Here is a 23,363-nt window from a genome sequence, read left to right as displayed (position 1 = left end):
CACACTTGTAAAAAATTGATTTGAAAGTAACAGTTTTTACGGTGGATATGCCCCATTGTATGCAACATTTTAAGTGCATTTATTTAATATTTAGAATGCATAAAAAAAGAAAAACATGTGTTTTTTCTTACATAGGGATTGCGAATGATAGGCAAAATCCCCAAAAAATGCAGTTCCCCTTCATTAACGCAAGAAGAAAATGCAAAGTGCCACCTATCCCCATCCATTTGGTGGCGGTATAATACATCTAAAGTGGTTTGCCAACCGCCAACTAAGGGGAAGAAGAAAAAGACGACGAAGAAGAAAAAGACGACGAAGAAGAAAAAGAAGAACAATACGAAAGGAGACGCATAGAACCACAGCTAATCTTTCTTAACAACAACGATGCAGTTGGCTTTAAGTAAAACATTTGGTCAGAAGCCAGTTAAATTTCAGTTGGAGCAGGATGGCGACTTTTACATGGTTGGTTCGGAGGTATGTGCATTCATACATTTCATTTACACGCTATATTCATTGATGTTGGGATGTTAATGTTCATCCATCCTCTCAGTGAATACACTAACAATGCCAAATGTGGTTACAGTTGCCAATTCCCTGAAAAAAGCAAGGGACACCTTGCAGAGCTGGTCGCCCTAATTTCTTTTGGCCTTTTTTATTCGTGTGAATTTATTTGTATACTATCCACAAAGGTTGAATAGAGGCAACTGGACTCGTCTGGTTTGTTGAAGATGCTTTAGAGTTGCATCCATTCAACCTTTGTGAATTACATCATCTGATGACTGACAATCTACACACATATTTTTATACTATTTTATTCCAATCAAAATTTAATTAAAATGCGCAGGATTTGGATTAATACGAATACATTAGACACACATTTTTCTGTGCAACATAATTAAATGAACACAATTAAGTAAATGTTTTTTTATTATTATTCAAACGGTATATATTCAGTATGCAGAGCTAGTCTCCAATTTCACATCTAGGCTAAAATAGAGGTGAAATATTAGTGATTTATTAATAAAACTGGCAACATTTCAATTATGCTTTATTTATGAAGGAGTTATCCTCTCACAATGTGGATGTTGTCTTTATGCCACACTGTGTTATTGTGTCATTAATAGAATAGAAGCATAATGTTAGGATTGAACACCTAGAGGGGAACAGCACTTTTTTATTTAAACATTTTGCCTATCTATCACAATCATTATGAAAGACATGACGATGAATGTTATTTCTTTGCATTCTAAATATTAAATATGAGAGATCAAAAGTTTGCTTACAATGGAGCTGCGCAATTTCGGCTATAAAGCCCTTAAAAAAACATCCAAACACCTCCATTTTTAATAACATTTAATATTTATGTATTTTGATCATTTTAAGCATACGCTTCATTTCAGCATTTCATACATTCATTTCAAAACGCATCATGATGTTTGCTTTTTTATTCTTCATAACTGATTATTACTCACTGCAGACTTCGTGAGAGCCAATAAACATAATAAAACATCACTTACTGTATAAGGTTTTTTGTTATTAGGATGCCGGCTGCTGGTATGTTCATATATTCTCATTTAGGTGAAGAACGTCTCATAATCTTCAAGAAGAATAGGGGTGGCGGGGCGAAGAGAAACAAGCGTCTTTTTGTGTCGTCTTCGCCAGTTTCAGATCTTAAATGGCTGTCAAAGTGTACTAACTTGTCGTAATACCTACTCAGATGTCTCATGTCCAGGTGAAATGCATGATTTAGGATCTATAATAAACTTACAGGGCGCAAGGAAGCAGCAAACCACTCGATGATGTAAACATAGGTGACGAAAGTGATCACAACGCCGCTATAAAGTGTTCGTCTGCGTTAGCGCTTAAAATAACAATATCACTAATACTTGGTTAATATTCAAATCACAAAATGTAAATGGAGTACCGGTATTGTTGGCGGTTTTGGAATGGTTATTTATTGGATTTTATGAGCAAAATAGAGGAGCTCCCGTTGTCTGTGCTATAAGCGGACTTTTATTTACTTTTATTTACAAGTTAGAATGCATTAAAAAAATCAAGTGTCATACTTTCACTTTATGACTTCTTCTGGACGCAACAACCCAATAAGCTGAAAAACGACACAATCAGTAATTATTTTTTAGAGCACACTGTGCTATTAAGTACACACAATCAGTTTTCATGCAAATGTTTAATCACTGTTTTATTTTATACAATACTTTGTGCATTTCAAGTACAAAGTCTGCTCGCCGGGAACCTCCTCGGAAAAAACTGACCAATCACAGCTCTGCGTTGTGAACCTAGAATCTTTTTGGAGGCGCACGCAAGGCTTGCAGGAGGTTTTGCAGGTCGAGGGGGCACGATGGCGTCCTCTACGCAAGCGACGCGAGAGTATATACCAGGCTTTATACTAATGAAGTAAATAAGTAAATCCTTTGAGTTACAACTTGCTGTATTACCAGCTACCTGTTAGGCTCCTGGAGTGTCACTGTCATCAAGCTGGATGCATAATGCTTATGTTCAACAACTTACACAAGTGTTTTCAGAACAAGACATTATTCTACTAACAGCAAGAGAGTAGAGTTAATAAAAATACTTGCCAACCTTGAGACCTCCGATTTCGGGAGGTGGGGGGTGGGGCAGGGGTGTGGTTGGGTTGGGGGGGGGGGGGGGGGGGGGGGGTTAAGAGGGGAGGAGTATATTTACAGCTAGAATTCACCAAGTCAAGTATTTCATATATATATATATATATATATATATATATATATATACATATATATATATATATATATATATATATATAGCTAGAATTCACTGAAAGTCAAGTATTTCTTACATATATATATACGTATATATACATATATAAGAAATACTTGACTTTCAGTTAATTCTAGCTATATATATATATATATATATATATATTTTATTATATATATATATATATAAATAAAATAAATACTTGAATTTCAGTGTTCATTTATTTACACATATACACACACATAACACTCATCTACTCATTGTTGTACTTGAAAGACTTTATCAAATACACAGTAATGAAAACATAGTTGTTCTACTAACTGTACTGTGCTTGCTGCTTACTAAAAAAAACAACACTTACCTTTCACTATTTGAGTAGCCTTTGTTCTGTCATTTGCGTACTGGCGCGCGATCTCTGAATCCAGGAACATATCCTTCACGGATTTGTTGTAGACATCTGCAAATGAGAACGGGATGTTGCTTCCAGCTATCAGCATAGCCATCTTTGTCTCGGCATAAATTACACCCTCGGGACTCCATTTAGCGAGGTGGCCCATAATACTGGGCTGGGACAGGTGCCGCGTTGCGGCCACTTTGTGACCGTTCATGACTGAGTATATCCGTTCGGCCACCGTGTTCAATGGAGAAGTCTGATCTACAAAATTTACAGGCAGCATACTCCTTCCCCTTCGAACTGTCCTGGATAAACTGAAATTCTTGTTTCCATTCGTTTTGGAACTTACAAGCGTATTTCTTCATCTTACTCGTCGTCGGCGTCGCCATGGTTGTATCTTCCTCGTTCTTCTGCTTCGTCTCCTTGTTGTGTGCGCAGTTGTGCACTCTCTAAAAGCCATCGATGTTATAACGTGATTGGGCAGGCACGCTGTTTATATCGTGGGAAAGCGGACGTGAGAACAGGCTGTCGGCACGTCACTCAGGTCGCATGGAGCTGGAGGGGGCGTGGCCTCCAGCTCCGGCTGTAAATCGGGAGATTTTCGGGAGAATATTTGTCCTGGGAGGTTTTCGGGAGAGGCGCTGATATTCGGGAGTCTCCCGGAAAATTCGGGAGGGTTGGCAAGTATGTTAATAAATGACACTTACTAAGACTTTGGTTAAAAAAAATAACGCCCTCGTCAAAACACAAAATAAGTCTACAGTCACATATGTGAGTTTGCTATAACTGCATTAACTTTGACAGCCCTCATCAAAACACAAAATAAGTGCACAGTCACACGTGAGTTTGTACTGGAAAAAACAGAGACAAAAGGTTTTAAAAAAAATATACCGGTAAATACCAAAGTAGTGTAAAATGTGATCTTTATCAGACTCCGTTATAAACGCGCATAGGCCCTAATGTGGCCTCAATGTCATTTGCATGCTCAGTTCGATAAAACAAAAGAAGTTGACCGGATTCCATAAATGAACAAGAAAGTCGCTAATACACGAGAGAACATAGAGGCCACAGGTCAGCAGGTTAGTGGGTTTGTTCCGTGGCTGTGTTCAAGAGGAAGTAGGCAGACTATGGAAGACAACAGTGGGAGGAGGAAGAAGAGAATTGCAAAAAGGAAACTGATCATGCTGCGCACACGAATGACATAGCTCGACCAAAGATGACGATAAAGTCACAAACAGGTCGCATTGTCATTTAAACGGCAGTCACATTTGAAAAGATTAGATTCCAAATGGATTCGGACTACTATGTGGCTCAAATCTGATGCGAAAATATCAGATTTGTGTAGTGAAGTGAATTATATTTGTATAGCGTTTTTTCTCTAGGCACTCAGTGCTTTACATTTTGAAACCCATTTTCTACATTTTAAGATGCATTTAAAACAGTGTGGGTGGCACTGGGAGCAAGGTGGGTAAAGCTTATTTCCCAAGGACACAACGGCAGTGACTACGATAGCAAAAGCTGCAATTGGACCTGGGACCCTCAAGTTGCTGGCACGACTGCTTTACCATCCGAGTCACTCCTTTTGAAGTTTTAATGCTTTTGTCGGGGACTATATACTACTGTAATATTATTATGTTAGATTTGTTTTAATTCATTTTTGCAGGCTATTTTTATTCATTCAAACATTCATGCATTGTCAGACCACAATCCTTTTGATTAATGACTGTCCTTTATTTCAGGTGGGAAACTATTTACGTATGTTTAGAGGCTCCTTATACAAAAGATATCCATCATTATGGAGGAGGTTGGCCTCTGTGGAGGAGAGGAAGAAAATTGTGGCGTCATCACATGGTGAGTGTCACATTTTAAGGATTTCATCAGTTGAGCTCATTAAAGAACAAGCGCACATGCTGGGTGCACAGCGTTGTCGGCTGGTTTGCAATCGCTCCTCCAAAGTTACATTAGTCAAACTTTCATAACAGAAAACTCCAAAATAATCTACAAAGTCAAAATAAAGACATGTTATTTTTGCTTTGTCTAGATTATTGCATTCTCTCCTAATCCCCAGCAACCCACCGCAGGGTTTCCCTATTGTAAGTGATGGTGACGGATCGCCACGGCAAAATCGTAGCCACCTCAACTTGAAAGTAAGGTTTTTTTTGCAAGAAAAAAGATTACAGTAATATAATGTATTGTAGGCTACAGGAGAAGTTGAAAGTCTGACGCTTTTATTGCAAATCTTATGCTAACAACCGACCCAATTCCAACACGTTTTACCTCCTGTGCAAACACTTTCGCCTCGGCGCTCCCCCGGACACAACAACACTTCCTCATTCTCTCCCAATCCACTTTCCGGCATGGTCGGTGTGTTTGCGGTCATGGGAATAATGAACATCAAATCAAAACCATACGAACATAAAACCTTACCACCAGAAGGTCATTACAGTATGAATGGATATATATAGCTTGATATTTGTGCACTATTGACATTATTGACTAGTGATGCACTGAAAAAAGATATTGATAGCTGAAAACAGCACTGCCGAAATCGGATGTCGTGATGACGTAAATAAGACGCACACATGTCAGGAGCGTAGTCAGCATGTCTGCGATGTAGACGTAACTTTAATATATCCCAGATATACGCACGGACAGCGATCTACAAAATGTGCAAATATTAAAAGGACAGTGGCGGCTTTTAAGGAGAGAAAATCCAACTGGAGCAGCAGTGCGAAGCAAGTGTGACGTCATGCTCGCTGCAGCTCGCTTTTCGCTAGTGACATCGAGGGACAGAAGTAGAGTCTCTAAACACAAGTACATTCCATAATAACACCAGAAGAAGATGCTAGACTTGTTGCTAGTTGTTTTTAATAAAGAAAAAGTCTCTAGCCACTCGAAAAATTCACATCAAAGTACATTGTACAATAGGCAGCAACAATTGAAAATATAGCAACACCCTCCATCCATCCATTTTTTACCGCTTATTCCCTTCGGGGTCACGGGGGGCGCTGGAGCCTATCTCAGCTACAATCGGGCGGAAGGCAGGGTACACCCTGAATAAGTCGCCACCTCATCGCAGGTCCAACACAGATAGACAGACAACATTCACACTCACATTCACACAGTAGGGCCAATTTTAGTGTTGCCAATCAACCTATCCCCAGTGCATGTCTTTGGAGGTGGGAGGAAGCTGGAGTACCCGGAGGGAACCCACGCAGTCACGGGGAGGACATGCAAACTCTGTGTGGAGTTTGCATGTCCTCCCCGAGGCCGGGATTGAACTCACGACTACTCAGGACCTTCGTATTGTGAGGCAGACGCACTAACCCCTCTTCCACCGTGCTGCCATATAGCAACACGCCAGGCCAGGCCTATCACAAAGACTGTTATGACCTGGCCTGACGATGCACTCCCCAAACTTCAGGACTGCTTCCAACACACAGACTGGGACCTCTTCCAACAACAGGAGCTGGAGACAGCCACAGGAACGGTGCTGGACTACATAAAGTTCTGCATCGGGAATGTGACTGTGGAAAAAACCATCCGGGTTTACCCCAACAAGAAACCCTGGATGACCAGCCAGGTCCGCACACTCCTCAGGGCCCGCGACGCAGCCTTCAGGTCAGGGGACAGGGCACTGTACAGTGTTGCTAGAGCCGACCTGAAGAGAGGGATTAAAAAAGCAAAGGCGGACCACAGGAGGTGCATAGAGTCCCATCTGTCCAGCAAAAACTCACGGGAGGTGTGGCGGGGCATTCATGACATCACGAACTTCAGAGGCTGCAATATGACAACTGCGGATCAGAGTGCGACACTGGCAGAGGAGCTTAACTGTTTCTTTGCCCGTTTCGAAACCCCCCAGCGACACTCATCTGCTCCAGCCCTTCCCCCGCCCCCACCGGGCTCCGGCGCCACTCCACTCACTGTACAGGAGCACAGTGTCAGACGAGTGCTCCTGGCTGTGAACCCCAGGAAGGCTACCGGACCAGACGGAGTATCTGGAAAGGTGCTCAGGACGTGCGCCCACCAGCTCGCTCCCCCCCTCACCAGGATCTTCAACCTCTCCCTGGCTCAGGCAGTCATCCCATCCTGCCTGAAGTCATCTACAATAATCCCGGTGCCGAAGAAGTCTCCCATCACCAGCCTGAATGATTACCGACCAGTGGCCCTCACTCCGGTAATCATGAAGTGCTTCGAGCGACTTGTTCTCCAGCACATCAAGGACCATATCCCTCCAGACTTCGACCCCCACCAGTTCGCATACCGGGCGAACAGGTCCACAGAGGACGCCATCGCTGTTGCTCTCCACTCTGCTCTGAACCACCTGGAGCAGCAGCAGAGCTACGTCCGGATGCTCTCTGTGGACTATAGCTCTGCCTTCAATACAATAATCCCGGACAGACTCTGCAATAAACTGGACACTCTTGGCCTCCCCCCTCTCACAAACGCCTGGATAAGGGACTTCCTAACGGACCGACCCCAGAATGTGAGACTTGGCCCGCACCTCTCATCCTCCCGCACGCTGAGCATCGGCTCCCCACAGGGCTGTGTGCTGAGCCCCCTCCTCTACTGCCTTTACACCCATGACTGCAGTCCGGCCCACAGTGACAACCTTACCGTCAAGTTTGCCGACGATACCACAGTGGTCGGGCTCATCTCCAGGGGTGACGAGGCTGCCTACAGAGAGGAGGTCCTGAAGCTGACGGCCTGGTCTTCGGAGAACAACCTCGCTCTCAACACCAGCAAGACCAGAGAGATCATCGTCGACTTCAGGAGGAGCAGCACCGACCCTGCCCCCCTCTACATCAACGGCGAGCGTGTAGAGAGGGTCCACACCTTCAGGTACCTTGGAGTCCACATCTCTAATGACTTCTCCTGGACAGTCAACACCACATCAATCATCAAGAAGGCTCAGCAGCGGCTACACTTCCTTAGAGTCCTCGGGAAGTACAACCTGAAGCCTGACCTGCTGCTGACCTTCTACCGCTCGTCCATCGAGAGCCTGCTGACCTACTGTATTACGGTATGGTACGGCAGCTGCACTGCAGCAGACAGGGAGAGGCTGCAAAGAGTGGTCAAGACGGCTCAGAAGATCATCGGCCGCCCTCTCCCCTCTCTGACGGACATCTACACCTCCTGCTGCCTCAACAGAGCCAGTGCCATCATCAAAGACAGCACCCACCCTGGCTCTGACCTGTTCCACCTGCTGCCCTCTGGGAAGCGCTACAGGTGCATTAAAACCAAAACAAACAGGCTAAAGAACAGCTTCTTCCCCAGGGCCATAACCATCCTGAACGGACTGCCCCATTGTCCCTCATAACTGCCTTCTCTTCGGTGCAATAACCCATTCCACCAACAACCCTGTTTTTGTTTTGTTTTTTCATGTATATATTCATTTCACACCATATTCATTGCACTTCTACATTTTTTAAATTTTTATATATTTGCACATTGTTTTTCTAGCATGCACACATCGCACTGTATGGAATGGCCTCAATCTCGTTACCTTGCGTAATGACAATAAAGCTGATTCTGATTCTGATATAAAATATATTTTAATACTAATTGATAACAACCCATATTTGTTTTTAAATGTATGTAAACTATTTTTTCAGCCTTTTTAAAGAATATCAAATAATAGCAAATTATACGATGATGTCATGTCACCACGTCCACACCACCACAGGTATCTTGGCAATCTGGTGGAAACCCTGCAGTGCTACAAATAATCTCCAGTCTTGCAGGATGCACTGATCCCACCCACCCAGACACACAAACACACACGCACACAGCAACTCACAACACACTCTGTGCATGTGTACCCCCAAATGTAATGGAGAGGAGTGACGATACTCTACTGCACAGAAACAGAATCACAGAACACTGTGCCACGCTTATTGATAATATTTTTACCACAATTTTCTAAAATCATTGAAAAACTGTTCAATAACAGATTAGAGAGTTTCACAAACAATACTTGATGAGCGCTAATGTTTCAACTTCGATGGCTTTAATTGAAATTACAGAAGAAATTACCAATGCAATACATAGTAAAAAATGTGCGGCAGCAGTGTTGATGGATCTAACAAAAGCATTTGACACAATTAATCACAATATTTTAATCAAAAAACTAGAATGATATGGCATCAGAGGGTTGGTCTTGAACTGGATAAGAAGTTATTTAACGAACAGGAAACAATACGTGAAGCTAGGCGAACACACATCTACAACGCTAAATATATCCTGTGGTATACCTCAGGGATCAATACTCAGACCAAAATTATTCAATCCCTATATAAATGACATTTGTAAAGTTACAAAAGATTTAACGTTAGTATTATTTGCGGATGATACAACAGCGTTTTGTTCAGGAGAGAACACATAGAAGCTAATACAAATAATAACAGAAGAAATGAACAAATTAAAAAGATGGTTTGACAAAAACAGACTATCTTTGAATCCCAGTAAAACTAAAATAATGCTATTTGGTAACAGTAGAAGAGAAAGTCAAACACAAATACAAATAGACAAAATAGAAATTGAAAGAGTAAAAGAAAACGAATTTCTAGGTATAATGATTGATGATAAATTGAACTGGAAATCTCATGTAAAAAAATATACAATATAAAGTAGAAAGAAACACGTCAATAATTAATAAAGCAAAACATGTTCTAGACCAAAAATCACTTCATATTCTCTACTGCTCGCTAGTGTTACCATATCTGAGTTATTGTGTAGAAATATGGGGAAATAACGACAAAAGTACAATTCATTCATTAATGGTGTTACAAAAAAGATCAGTTAGAATAATACATAATGTTGGATATAGAGAACATACAAATCCTTTATTTATTGAATCAAAAATACTGAAATTCCACAACATAGTGAATTTGCAAACAGCTAAAACTATACACAAAGCAATCTATAATCTGCTTCCCAAGAATATACAACAATTATTCTCAAAAAAAGAGGACAAATATAATCTTATAGAAAAATGTAATTTAAAAAATGTGTATGCACGTACAACACTTAATACCTTCTGTATGTGGAATTAAATTATGAAATGGATTAAGCAAAGCAATCAAACAATGTACTAATATGATCCACTTCAAGAAACTCTTCAAACTTAAAGTTTTTACAACGTACAAAGAAGAAGAACCATGATAAACATTCTGAATTTATTTCATCCATTCATTCATTTAGAAAATTATCTTACTCATCTCACCATATGAAATGTAACTTACTTCACCGAGTATTATTTATTTATTTATTTGTATTGTAATTACTTATGAAGTATATTGTGAATAAATTGAGAACAGGAAGTGAACAAAAGTTTTAGCAACTGTTATGTAAAAGAAAATGGGTAGGATTAAATAAGCTCTGATTCTTCCTACTCCTTTTCAAACATGTTGAAAAGAGAAACTGGAAATTGTGATGTATCATGTTGTATGCTTGCATGTTCGAAATAAAAATAAACTCAAACTCATGTGCATGTGTGTGCGCATGTTTGTGTGGATAACAGCAAAAACTGTAAATGTAAGGAATGCTCGTTAGATCAACACTAAGTTTTGTCAACTTGGTTGTCGCCTGAATTCTTACCTTTGTTATTGTTGTGTTGTAGCCACCAGTGTTACGCTGCTGAAGGCGTCAGAGTGTGAAGAGATCTTTGAAGGCAATGATGAGAAATACAAGGCAGTGTCCATCAGCACGGAGCCCCCGCTGTACCTGAGGTATTGCTGACTTGCACGTTGCTAAATCAGAACATTTCTTTTTAAATATCTATTTATATTTCCTTTGAATGTTTCACGTAATTCTTAATTTTTTGTTGGCTTCAGTTTGGATGTTGAAATCCATCCATTTTCTACCGCTTATTCCCTTTTGGGGTCGCGGGGGGCGCTGGAGCCTATCTCAGCTACAATCGGGCGGAAGGCGGGGTACACCCTGGACAAGTCGCCACTTCATCGCAGGGCCAACACAGATAAACAGACAACTTTCACACTCACATTCACACACTAGGGCCAATTTAGTGTTGAAATACGAAAAAAAAATATAGAAACGTTCTGCGGCCACGGGAAAAAGCTTAACGCTCCTTAGTTTTCCCATGTTTGTTTTTGTGCAACTTGGTGGGTAAGCAATGGCATTTTGATTATTTTAGGCACGTAAACTATGGTATCATCACTGTTTCCCACAAGACTGCAATCTGTTTGTGATGGTGGGTTACATGGGTGGGCTGTGTGCAGCTTCTAAGTGGGGATGTACCCAGGGTAAGGGTATCCCTGGGCTTTTGTGAAGTTTGAATATTTTTTTCTACCGTTTAAATCTCTGATATATAAAAATATGTTATAAATGGTTATATAAAACGAACTTAGCTGTGACAGTTCAATAATAATGTTGTTTGAATCAAATAAAAACATGTTTAAGTCTACTTTATCAAAAATATGAAATGGTTCATTACCTAGATAGTAACAAAACTAGCTTTGAATACTGCACTTAACATAGATGTCATGAAAGCTCACCTTTAAACATTCACACACACTACCTGCATTTTGGAACAAGGTGAGATGGTAGAAGAAAGGTAAAAATATAGTACATCTTTTTGTGGTAGCATAGGAGAAAGTTATGTCCAATTTTCACTTTCTCTAATTGTTTATAATTGTGGTACGTTCAAAGACCCTTGATTAAAGTTACGCTAGTTTTTAAAGATAGGGGGAGATTTAACTACCAGGAGATGCACTAATAATAAAAAAATCATACAAATAATTATGCAATATTAAGATTTGTATTATCCACTGATGATAATCTTATGTGTATCAGCTCATTTCTACTTAAATAAAGGGAAACTTGACAGATTTATTATCCTATATGTGTGAAAAATGCTTATTTGATCATTTAAATTCATTATGTGGCCACTTTATATTGATTTGGTTGGCTTTTTTTCGTAAACAAAACCAAACTATATAGTGGGTTTATCTTGTTATGATAATCCCATTTTAAAAAAGTCAAAAATGTAATCACGGTTTTACAATGTGTTTTCAAAAAGCTGGTTTTAAGCAAATTCATGAAATAATTATTTTTGTAGTGCATGTACCGGTAAGCATACTGTGCGTGTGTGTGTGTGTGTGTGTGTGTGTGTGTGTGTGTGTGTGTGTGTGTGTGTGTGTGTGTGTGTGTGTGTGTGTGTTTATGGGGCAGCAACGATGGGTTTAGGTTAGGATGGGGGACCCTTTAGAGCAGGGTTCTCGAACTCAATTTACCTGGGGGCCACTGGATGCAGATACTGGGTGAGGCTGGGCCGCAAGAAAATATTTCTTAAAAACATCTAACATGCACTTTTTAATGAATTCACCTTCTTTGAATGGCTATCCCGCCCTAGCAACATACTTGGCAACCCTCCCTATTTTTCCGGGAGACTCCCGAATTTCAGTGCACCTCCCGACAATCTCCCGGAGCAACCATTCCCCCGAATTTGTCCCGATTTTCACCCGTACAATAATATTAAGGGCGTGCCGTGATAGCACTGCCTTTAACGTCCTCTACAACCTGTCGTCGAGTCTGTTTTTCACCATACCAACAGCGTGCCGGCCCAGTCACATGTTGAATGAGGCTTCTGCAGACACACGTAAGTGACTGCAAGACATACTTGATCAACAGCCATACAGGTCACACTGAAGGTAGTCGTATAAACAACTTTATCACGGTTACAAATATGCGCCACACTGTGAACCCACACCAAACAAGAATGACAAACACATTTCGGGAGAACATCCGCACCGTAAGACAACATAAACACAACAGAACAAATACCCAGAACACCTTGCAGCCCTAACTCTTCCGGGCTGCAATATACACGCCCGCTACCACCAAACCCTGCCCCGCCCCCAACCCCGCCCACCTCAACCGACGCACGAACGGACGAGGGGGGGGGTTGATGTGGGGGGGGGGGGGGCGGGGTTTGGTGGTAGTGGGGGTGTATATTGCAGCCCGGAAGAGTTAGGTCTGCATGGGATTCTGGGTATTTGTTCTTTTGTTTTTATGTTGTGTTACGGTGCGGATGCTCTCCCGAAATGTGTTTGTCATTCTTGTTTGGTGTGGGTTCACAGTGTGGCGCATATTTGTAACAGTGTTAAACTTGTTTATACGGCCACCCTCAGTGTGACCTGTGTGGCTGTTGATCAAGTATGTCTTGCAGTCACTTACGTGTGTGTCGTGTGTGTACAGAAGCCAAATACAACATATGACTGGGCTGGCACGCTGTTTATACATGTTGTAGAGGGCGCTAAAGGCAGTGACATTACGGCACGCCCTTAATATTGTTGTTGGATGAAGACGGTGGTTGATGGTTGCCCTGAAATTAGGGAGCCTCCCGGAAAAATCGGGAGGGTGGCAAGTATGACTTTGTTAAGCGCCATTCATATAAAACTTGTGGGCCGCACTAACATTAAATTTTCCTATTAAGGTGCGGGCCGCAAAATAACGTCTCGCGGGCTACAATTGGCCCGCGGGCCGCGTGTCTGAGACCCCTGCTTTAGAGTCTTGTGGTCAGAATTTGGTGCTACCCCCCTGGGTGTGTGTGTTGCAAAATTATGTAATCTAATTTGCATAATTGGCCATGATTAGGGGAAATAAAAAGTGAGTAAAAAAACATGAAAAACAAAAACGCAGCGCCATATTCATTTGTGGTGGTCCAGATTCATTGGCTATTGGAGGAATAGCAATTTAATGAAATATGTTTCAATTAATAGTAAAAAATTAAGATTTTGTTATTAAAGGTAGTGACGCTAATTGAAATACGAAGCAGTAACAGCCATTCTTTCCAAAACGGATTTTAAGGTGAACATGTAGTATTTGCACCTGGGTACATGTCATTTTCACAGGGCAACATCATGCTGTGGCTTCATCTACTTCTTATTCAGATTGAAATGCACAGCAGTAACAAGCAGATACAAGCTCTTTGTATCTCTGGACCATGAACATACAGTGGCAAGTAAAAACACTTAATTTAACCGCAGTAGAAGAAATGCTTACAAGCTGACATAATGCATTTCAGTTAGCTTAGAATAGCTAGCAGCAATAAAAAATCTGCACATACAATGAATCAGTGTAGTATTCGCTCATTTGTTTTTGAAACCAAGACTGAAAAAATAAACATCGCTTTAAACATAGACTAAAAAACTAATGTCTCCATAGTCAGTGTTTCCCACAGGACAGGCATCTATTTGTGGTGGTGTGGTCGGGGGGCGGCGGCGGCAGGGGCGATGACCAAGAAGAACGCGGAGTTGGAATATAATTACAACACTTTATGTACATATTTATATACAGATTTGAACAATTAGTTATTCACTGAAATATATTTATTAATTATGGTTCTTACAAAAAATATATCTTATAAAATATAAAAGCTGAAATGTCTCTTAAAGCTCTGCCCCTTTAATTAGTGCATACATCATCTGTGTGAAGGAGTGAACATCCAACATTAGAATTTATTACTAACGAGCAGAACCGCTCTATGTACAGTGCCGTCTAACCTAAAGCGGCAGCAGCTCAACACATGCAGGGTTCAACGTTAAGCTTTTTTTCTACTTGCCCAACTTTTCAAATCTACTTGCCCCAATATTTTTACTTGTCCTGCCTAGGATTTTTTCTGGCTGCGTAGTGCTCATGGCTTATATCTTACTAAAATCCTTCCCGTTGACTATTTACAACACTACAAAGTATTTATTATTATTATTATTATTATTATCTATAATTACATTTAAATGGCATTGCATACATGTAAAATTAAATGCTATTTCACATTATTTGACCAGTAGCAGTTACACTCATCTGAACAGGTCAGCCACCTGTTTAAAGTCCGATCACAGTTGAAATCTTGAAATGAAGGGCCTTTAATGGCCAAAACATTAACCTGGACAACATTTTAACAGCTGGTTGGCTCAGATTTTATTCTTTTCATTGCATTCACATGCTGCAGTGGACAGTGGACAATTTAGCTTCAGTATTAATGCAGTATCTGAAGCACCGTCTCCACGTGTGTTTATTGACAACAGGGTTATAACCTGGACACGTTAGCTCGTCGGTATGGTAACAGGTAGTGATGGGTTGATGAGGCTTCATGAAGCGTTTTTGACACATTGACACAAAACTGTATTGATACTGTGTCGAATACTGTGTCACTAAATACTGACATCTGCTGGACATTAAAAATCCCTACAGGCAACCTATGGACCGACTCAACTGACACTGATTTTATGACCTAGTATATACAATAATATAAACCAAGTCATTGTATTTCATTTAGGATTATTTCATAACTTAATTTAAATAAAAATATATTTTTTTATCTTTTTTAGATACAGTCAATAAATAATGTGAACATGTATCATAACATGGAAATCTAAGAGAACGTGTTGTGAATGAGGATGCTTGTGGACCTGGATTTTTTTTTTATTTTTTTACACATTTTTATTACAAAAAAAACCCGTTTTTACAACTTATTCAATTTTAGACGCTTTCTCTTCTTAGTTATTTCTCCGGCTGTAGAAAAGACCCGCTCACAGGGCACAGAGGAGGCGTCAGTGCGACACGGTTCGCGTATCGGTCACGTGACCAAAACAGCTCATGATCGGTCACGTGACTTTCTAAAAGCGGTACGCGCACCGACACAGGGTTTTGCTTTATGAGCTCGACGCATGCGCCGATGCATCGGTGTTGCCGGACCCATCACTATTAACACGTGACTGTTACTACGTGCGTCTGCCCCGGCCACCACATCGTTAGTGAAACGCTCGGTGAAATCGCGGATTAACGTTAAATATATGACGAGCCGCGAGCGATGCAGCTATAACCTATCTACCTATAACCTATATTATCCTCGTATTTTGATCCCGTCCGTCCGTCAGTCCCTCTTCTTCTTCTTCTTCTTCTTCTTCTTCTTCTTCTTCTGGCCCACCAGAAGATTTTGGCGGAGTTTCAATGCATAGTAGGCTACCGCCACCTACTGCACCGGAGTTGTAACTACAAGCTCCATTCACAGACAGAGTCCCATTGCTTTTATGAGCGGTCGAGCGAGTCAAAAGCCGAAAAATCCATTTGTGGCGGACGTATTTCTTTTGTGGCGGGCCGCCACAAATAAATGAATGTGTGGGAAACACTGATAGTTTTTCAAATTCATCTAGCTGTTAAATTGAAAATTGATCGAATAGAGAACAATCGTACAAACTCAATGCTTGCAAATTTGTTCGATAGCTGCATTCACCCAGAAATACACTCATATTTTTGACTGACCCAGTGGTTGATGTTTTGGGGTGAGTTTTGCCACTTTCCAAACATGTTGTTAACTGTACAGTGCACCCGGAAAGTATTCTGTGCTTCACTTTTTCCACATTTTGTTATGTCACAGCCTTATTCCAAAATGGAATAAATTCATTTTTGTTCTCAAAATTCTACAGACAATATCTCATAATGACAATTTGAAAATGTTTTTTTTTAGCGAAATTTGCACTTCTTTTTCAAAACAAAACAAAAATTACATTTACTTAAGAATTGACAGCTTTTGCGCAATACTTTGTTAATGCACCTTTGGCAGCAATTACAGCCTCAAGTCTTTTTGAATATGATGCCATTAGCTTGACACACCTATTTTCAGTTTTGCTCATTCCTCTTTGCCCATTCCTCTTTGAAGCACCTCTCAAGCTCCATCAGGTTGGCTCGGAAGCGTTGGTTTCCACCCAGGATGTCTCTGTACATTGCTGCATTTATCTTTGTCTAGTCAGGGAGGTGACCAAGAACCCGGTGGTCACTTTGTCAGAGCTTCAGCATACCTCTGTAAAGAGAGGAGAACTTTACAGAAGGACAGTCATCTCTGTAACAAATCACCAATCGGGCTAGACGGTAGCCATTTCTTAGTAAAAAGTTTGCAAAAATGCACCTGAAAGACTCTCAGACCATGAGAACCAAAATTCTCTGGTTGATGAGAAAAAGATTGAACTCTTTGACGTGAATGTCAGGCATCATGTTTGGAGAAAGCCATGCTCATCAACCGGTCAATACCATCCCTACAGTGAAACATGGTGGTGGCAGCATCATGCTGTAGCAGGAACTGGGAGAGTAGTCCGGATAGAGGGAAAGATGAATGCAGCAATGTACAGAGACATCCTGAATGAAAACCAAAACTTTCTATCCAACCTGATGGAGCTTGAGAGGGGCTGCAAAGAGGAATGTGCGAAACTACCCAAAGTTAGGTGTGCCAAGCTTATGGCATCGTGTTCAACAAGACTTGACGCTGTAATTTCTGCCAAATGTGCATCAACATGAGCAAAAGCTGTGAATACTTATGTACATGTGATTTTTTTTATTTTTGATAAATGTGCTAAATAAATGAAAAAAATCACATTGTCATTATGGGGTATTGTCTGTAGAATTTTGAGGAAATAAAATAATGTATTGCATTTTGGAATAAGGCTTTAACATAACAAAATGTGGGGAAAGTGAAGCACTGTTAATACTTTTCGGTTGCACAGTATGTCAGCAAAAGCCTCAAAACTTGCCATGTGAGAAGTTAAGGAATTGTTTTACAATTGTATACTTTTCTGAAGCACTAAAACAATATAAAACAATCTTGCCTTCTTCCAAACCTGCTCCAGATGAGCTGTTTAGAATTTGGGACATTAGTGGTTAAAGCACCACAATTACATGTTATGTAGACCACAATCAAGTGCTTCAAATATTCGGGAAAATAATATGATCCTATTTAACACATAGCAATAGATCTAAACTCAGAGGAATATGACACCACTGTGTCGACAACAGCAATTGAACTTACGTGACAGCGCACAACACCAGTTTAGCTTTTATTATTAAACACTCCAAAACCTTCACAAAGTAAAACAGAAGAGGATAATCATATTTAAACACTCAAATAATACGGCTCTTAATGAGTCAGAACTATATATTAATGTTTCTTCTGTCAAGAAAGTGTATTTTGTGTCTTTTTCACTTATTTGTAATAAAATATGGTCTAAACAGTTCAGCGTGTGTATATTTAATGTTTGGAAACATTCAACAATAGCGTGATAATAATGATAAAACCATGAGATATTTTTTTCATATTAATCGTGATATGAAGGTTTTATATCGTTTCATCCCGTGTGTGTGTGTGTGTGTGTGTGTGTGTGTGTGTGTGTGTGTGTGTGTGTGTGTGTGTGTGTGTGTGTGTGTGTGTGTGATAAAGTATGCTCGGTGTAAAAGTGTGTTATGGGTGTACTAGCATGAATTTTGCATTAGAGATTTGAATGAAGAAGAATATTTGAAAACTTCACATTTTCCACCTATCTCAAGATTTGGTACAGGAGTGTATATGTACTATGTTCAAATATTGGGTTTAAGTAATAATTCAAAATCTAACAAATAAACAAACAAATCTCAGTCACAGAATGTACTGGAATGCCACTGGTGTAGGTATGAAATTGAATGTTTGTCAGAGGGAGTGCAAGCATCTAGTTTAACAATTTTTTTCCCCACAGGGAGCAGAAAGCAAAGAGAAGCAGTCAGTGGGTGCCTACGCTACCAAACAGCTCCCACCATTTAGATGCAGTGCCTTGTTCCACGACCATCAACCGCAACCGCATGGGTCGGGACAAGAGGAGGACCTTCCCACTGTGGTATGAAAGTTAAACAAAAATAGTCATAATTGCACTGGTGGGTCTTGACCAGAGTCCTCAACCTTTCTGAACCTGGCTTGTGTTTAAATCGTAATGTAACCCTTCAGGAATTCATGATGTTGCAATCATATCAATTCACTCAAATTCAACCAATCACTGTAAATGATCATTATCATATTTTCCAATCCCCACAATTTCATCGTAATTTTTACAGATTGAATTTGTCCCAAAGTAGCGCTCAAATGCGCGCACAACTGCAATACTTGTACTGTCATGTTTTTTGTGTGTGTAAACAAAGCAGGAACAGCAAGGTGTAACAATATATCAACTCTTTATTGCTTTAACAGAACAACTCTCGTATTTACTCGTAGCGCAGACCCCTTTCCGTTCCCAACAATGATGCTTTAACCTTCTGGGTAATGTAGTATGTAAACATTTAGCAACACATCTACATCTTTACTTCCTTGTTTCCATTTCATGTGATAACCTGTCATCGTCTCTCATTTACCAATAAATCACTGCTTTGGATAACGTTGAACAGTTCCCCAGTTTGAATGGGAAGGATAGTTGATGATGGATAAGAACTTTTCAAGCATAAAAACAAACATGGAGAAGTCTGCAACTAGTGGACAACAGAGCTGACAGAGAACAATAAGGGATCTTTTGGTGTGTTTGTTCAAGATTATAATGGAGTTTATGATGCGTGTAGGTGACAGGCACAGTGTTTTGGGGACTATGCGATTGTACATAACTATATCCCTGTGGGGTTTGGCTGTTCCAAGTTTTTGCATAATTTTTCATTCATCTTTTTAACTGTGGGGCTTTTGCAGGAATAATTGCAATGAATGCGAGACGTTGCTAAAATGCAGTTTGTCCTTAGCTTTGATGATCATGATCCTGCAGTGATCCATGAGAATGCTGCCCAGATAGAGGTGTTGGTACCCATACGCCTTGACATGGAGATAGACGGGCAAAAACTCAGAGATGCCTTCACGTGGAACATGAATGGTATAATTAATTGGCAACCAACTGCTTTGTTTTGTTTTGGAAATCTATTTGACCGCTTTTACAACATTCTCCAACAGAAAAACTGATGACCCCAGAGATGTTTGCAGAGATTTTGTGTGATGACTTGGACTTGAATCCTCTGGCCTTTGTCCCTGCCATCACATCAGCCATACGTCAACAGATAGAGTCGTACCCGACTGATAGCCTATTAGAGGAGCAGGCAGACCAGAGAGTCATTATCAAGGTAGGTCCCAAAGACTAGTGGAATATTCAATGTACGGTGGCACCTCAACTTACTATTACCTTACGGGGATGTAAGTGTTTTGAAATTTGAGCTTACTCTCTGCTTTGTTTTATGCTTTAAATTGTGAGCATGATTTTAGTTATTAGCCTCCGAGCAGATAGATGACGTAGCTAATGCCACAGTGAACACTCCAAAACATACAGTCTTACTTGCTGGCATTACCTTATAGCCAGAGATCGAAACAACTTTGTTTTAAAGACTCAATCACTTGTTTCTAATGTCACTTCTGATATTTCCTGAAAGGTAGATGAACCATAACTTTTTGAGCTATCACCATGTACAGACACAGAAGCTTAAATGTGAAGTAACATAGTAGAAATGATCCAAATCCGGCCCAAAATCTTATCAGTTGTTATTTAACCCATTTTGGACATTACCTGAAAGTTTCATGAAAATATGTCCATAACTTTTTGATTTGTTGCGTTAACTTGAACTTTAAGTTATATTGTTACCGTATTTTTCGGACTATAAGTCGCAGTTTTTTTTCATAGTTTGGCGACTTATATGTTTTTTTCCTTCTTTATTATGCATTTTCGGCAGGTGCGACTTATACTCCAAAAAATACGGTAGATACATAATGGCCTAGAAAGCCCTGTCCCAAAGGTCTAATCCATAAATAGTCATTTGAGTACACACTTTTGATATTACAATTCTGTATCTGACCAGCAGTCTTTATTGGAAGGGTTCTAAAAGCTATCTTATTAATAAATTAAGGGATTAATGCAGGGGTCCCCAAACTTTTTGACTCGGGGGCCGCATTGAGTAAAAAAAATTTGGCTTATATATATTCCTCACGCATTATTTGACTAAAAGAGTGTGCACTTGCTGCGTGCTCGCCTGACACTGCGGTGCGAGCGCGATGATGTCACGTTATCGATGGGAAAATACATTTTTAGACAATATGATTTGCCTGAGCGGCTAGGCGACCCTGAGATTAACAAGCGGTAGAAAATAGATTAGAAAGGACAAATTAAAAAAAAAAACTAGAGACTTCCCGTGGGCCGGATTTTGGACGCTGGCGGGCCGTAGTTTGGAGACCCCTGATCTAAACTTTACCGCTGAACCGGGTATTTTTTTCTATATTTTTATTGTAATATTTTTCAGAATATGTTTGTTCTATTTATGGCCAAAGTAAGACAAAGAAAACAATCTGAAGTTGTCTTTATTTTTTTGTTTTAATGCCATGATTTTAATAGTTAGGCCCGCGTGTGCACAGATTTCCCTCCATGCGGCCCCTGAGCTCAAATGAGTTGGACACCCCTCATGTACAGTACTACAGAATATGTAACAGCTGCAGCAAACAAAAAGGGCAGCATAAAATAGAGAGTAGATCCAGCAGAAAATAGACATTATAAACAAAGAGAGGTAGCTAACATAGAAGCAGTCGGACAAAAAAAACAAAAACCTTGAGACTTACCGCGGGCCTGATTTTGGACGCTGGGGGGGGCCGTAGTTTGAAGACCCCTGGATTAATGTGTGTTTGTCTTGTTTTATACAGCTCAACATTCACGTAGGAAACATCTCTCTGGTAGACCAGTTTGAATGGGACATGTCAGAACGTGAAAACTCTCCTGAGTCGTTTGCACTGAAGCTATGCTCTGAACTCGGTCTTGGGGGAGAATTTGTTACCACGATCGCCTACAGCATTCGGGGACAGCTCAGCTGGCACCAAAGAACGTATGCCTTCAGGTAATGCAGACATTTTACATTTTAATTGAGGTGCTTTGTACCATGAGGGATTTGGGTTTGATTCGTGCTCCCTTTTCTGACCCTGTTGGTCTGATCATTTGTGTTATGGCCAATTTACTTGTCCCCATTATTTCTATTGCAATTTCCTTGACTTTGTGGTTTATTTCCAGTCTTATTTTAAGTGATGTGATTTAGATTTCAATGTATTTAATTTATCAATAAAATACAATACAGTTATACCTAGTTTTCCTTAGTTAACACATTTTTCCATAGGAAATAATGTAAATCCAATGAATCTGTTTCAGAAACCCAAACATACAAAGACAAACACATTTAATCAAGATTAATTATATTTTTACATGCAGAATTTATTTTGTATACAAATGATTGATAAATGAACATATAAAATAACTTTTACCTTTATTGAAGACTTTTTTTTTGGCGAAGACAACGCAAAGGGCCCAAGGGGGCAGGGGAGGGGAGACCGATGCGGATGCCACTTTTATTCTTTGGTATGAGTTCTTTCTTGAATTCAATAGAGTTTCTCGCCTTCTTTATCAAAGTGTTGGCATTTGCAGCTTTTTTTGGTCCAATGGTGGATTTTTTTTGCAGGTGTACTCGATTAAAAAAAAAACAGCTACCTGGGATAATGGCAAGCCAACTTCTCCAACCGATGTGCTATTTTCATTCAATATAATCAGTAATAATATATATTAGCATTATATATATTAGTACATATGTGTTCTGTTAAACCATTAATGGTAGCATCATCTAGCTGGTGGTGTTATTTTTACAGTATTACGTCCACCTTGAAAAAAATACCAGTTCATATAAATCAATTCCATCCATCCATTTTCTACCGCTTGTCCCTCTTGGGGTCGCGGGGGGTGCTGGAGCCTATCTCAGCTGCATTCGGGCGGAACGCGGGGTACACCCTGGACAAGTTGCCACCTCATCGCAGGGCCAACACAGATAGACCGACAACATTCACACTCACATTCTATAAATCAATTGAAGCTTGAAAATTATTAATCCATTCATGTCCTTGTGTGAATGTTAACTTGTGATCACAGCTGTGCATAGATACATGTTCATTTTTGTATTTTCTGCCAGTGAGAACCCGCTTCCCACTGTCGAGATTGCCATCCGTAACACAGGCGACGCCGACCAGTGGTGCCCCCTTCTAGAGACACTCACAGATGCTGAAATGGAGAAGAAGATCCGAGATCAAGACAGGAACACAAGGTATATACATGATATGGATACCTATTGGGACACACATCCTATTCATATTCATACTGAATACCTTAATTACCCTTGAATGACTGTGTACAACCAAACTACTGAATTTTGAACATTTTGTAGTAAATCATTTTGCTTAACTACATCCACACATTTCTAGTTTTGTCCTTTCTCAGCATCAATTTAGGCCTGAATAAATAGTCCAAGGAATAAATAAATTCTAACTAATCTAATTTAAAAAAAATAATGATATATATATCTTAACTAAACTGTCAATAGAATTTAAGTGCAAATGAAAATGGCTCGGGATCTT

At 40.1% G+C, this 23,363-nt stretch overlaps 1 protein-coding gene across 1 annotated transcript in view; it reads left to right on the top strand.

Moving 5' to 3' along the window:
- The first annotated feature begins 222 nt into the window (after nt 1-222).
- LOC133619523 (SWI/SNF-related matrix-associated actin-dependent regulator of chromatin subfamily B member 1-like) overlaps nt 223-23,363 on the top strand; it is a 30,681-nt gene continuing 7,540 nt past the window's right edge. Inside the window, exons 1-8 of the mRNA XM_061980582.2 lie at nt 223-474; nt 4,888-4,999; nt 10,770-10,878; nt 18,670-18,807; nt 19,688-19,815; nt 19,893-20,059; nt 21,618-21,808; nt 22,922-23,053. Coding sequence (XP_061836566.1) covers nt 385-474; nt 4,888-4,999; nt 10,770-10,878; nt 18,670-18,807; nt 19,688-19,815; nt 19,893-20,059; nt 21,618-21,808; nt 22,922-23,053 — 1,067 coding nt within the window. The 5' untranslated portion in view covers nt 223-384. The remainder of the gene's footprint in view (nt 475-4,887; nt 5,000-10,769; nt 10,879-18,669; nt 18,808-19,687; nt 19,816-19,892; nt 20,060-21,617; nt 21,809-22,921; nt 23,054-23,363) is intronic.

The sequence above is a fragment of the Nerophis lumbriciformis genome, linkage group LG20 (genome assembly GCF_033978685.3).
Source record: "Nerophis lumbriciformis linkage group LG20, RoL_Nlum_v2.1, whole genome shotgun sequence".
Lineage (NCBI taxonomy): Eukaryota > Metazoa > Chordata > Actinopteri > Syngnathiformes > Syngnathidae > Nerophis > Nerophis lumbriciformis.
The sequence above is the reverse complement of the archived record's forward strand: the minus strand, read 5'-3'. Positions and strand labels throughout refer to the sequence as shown.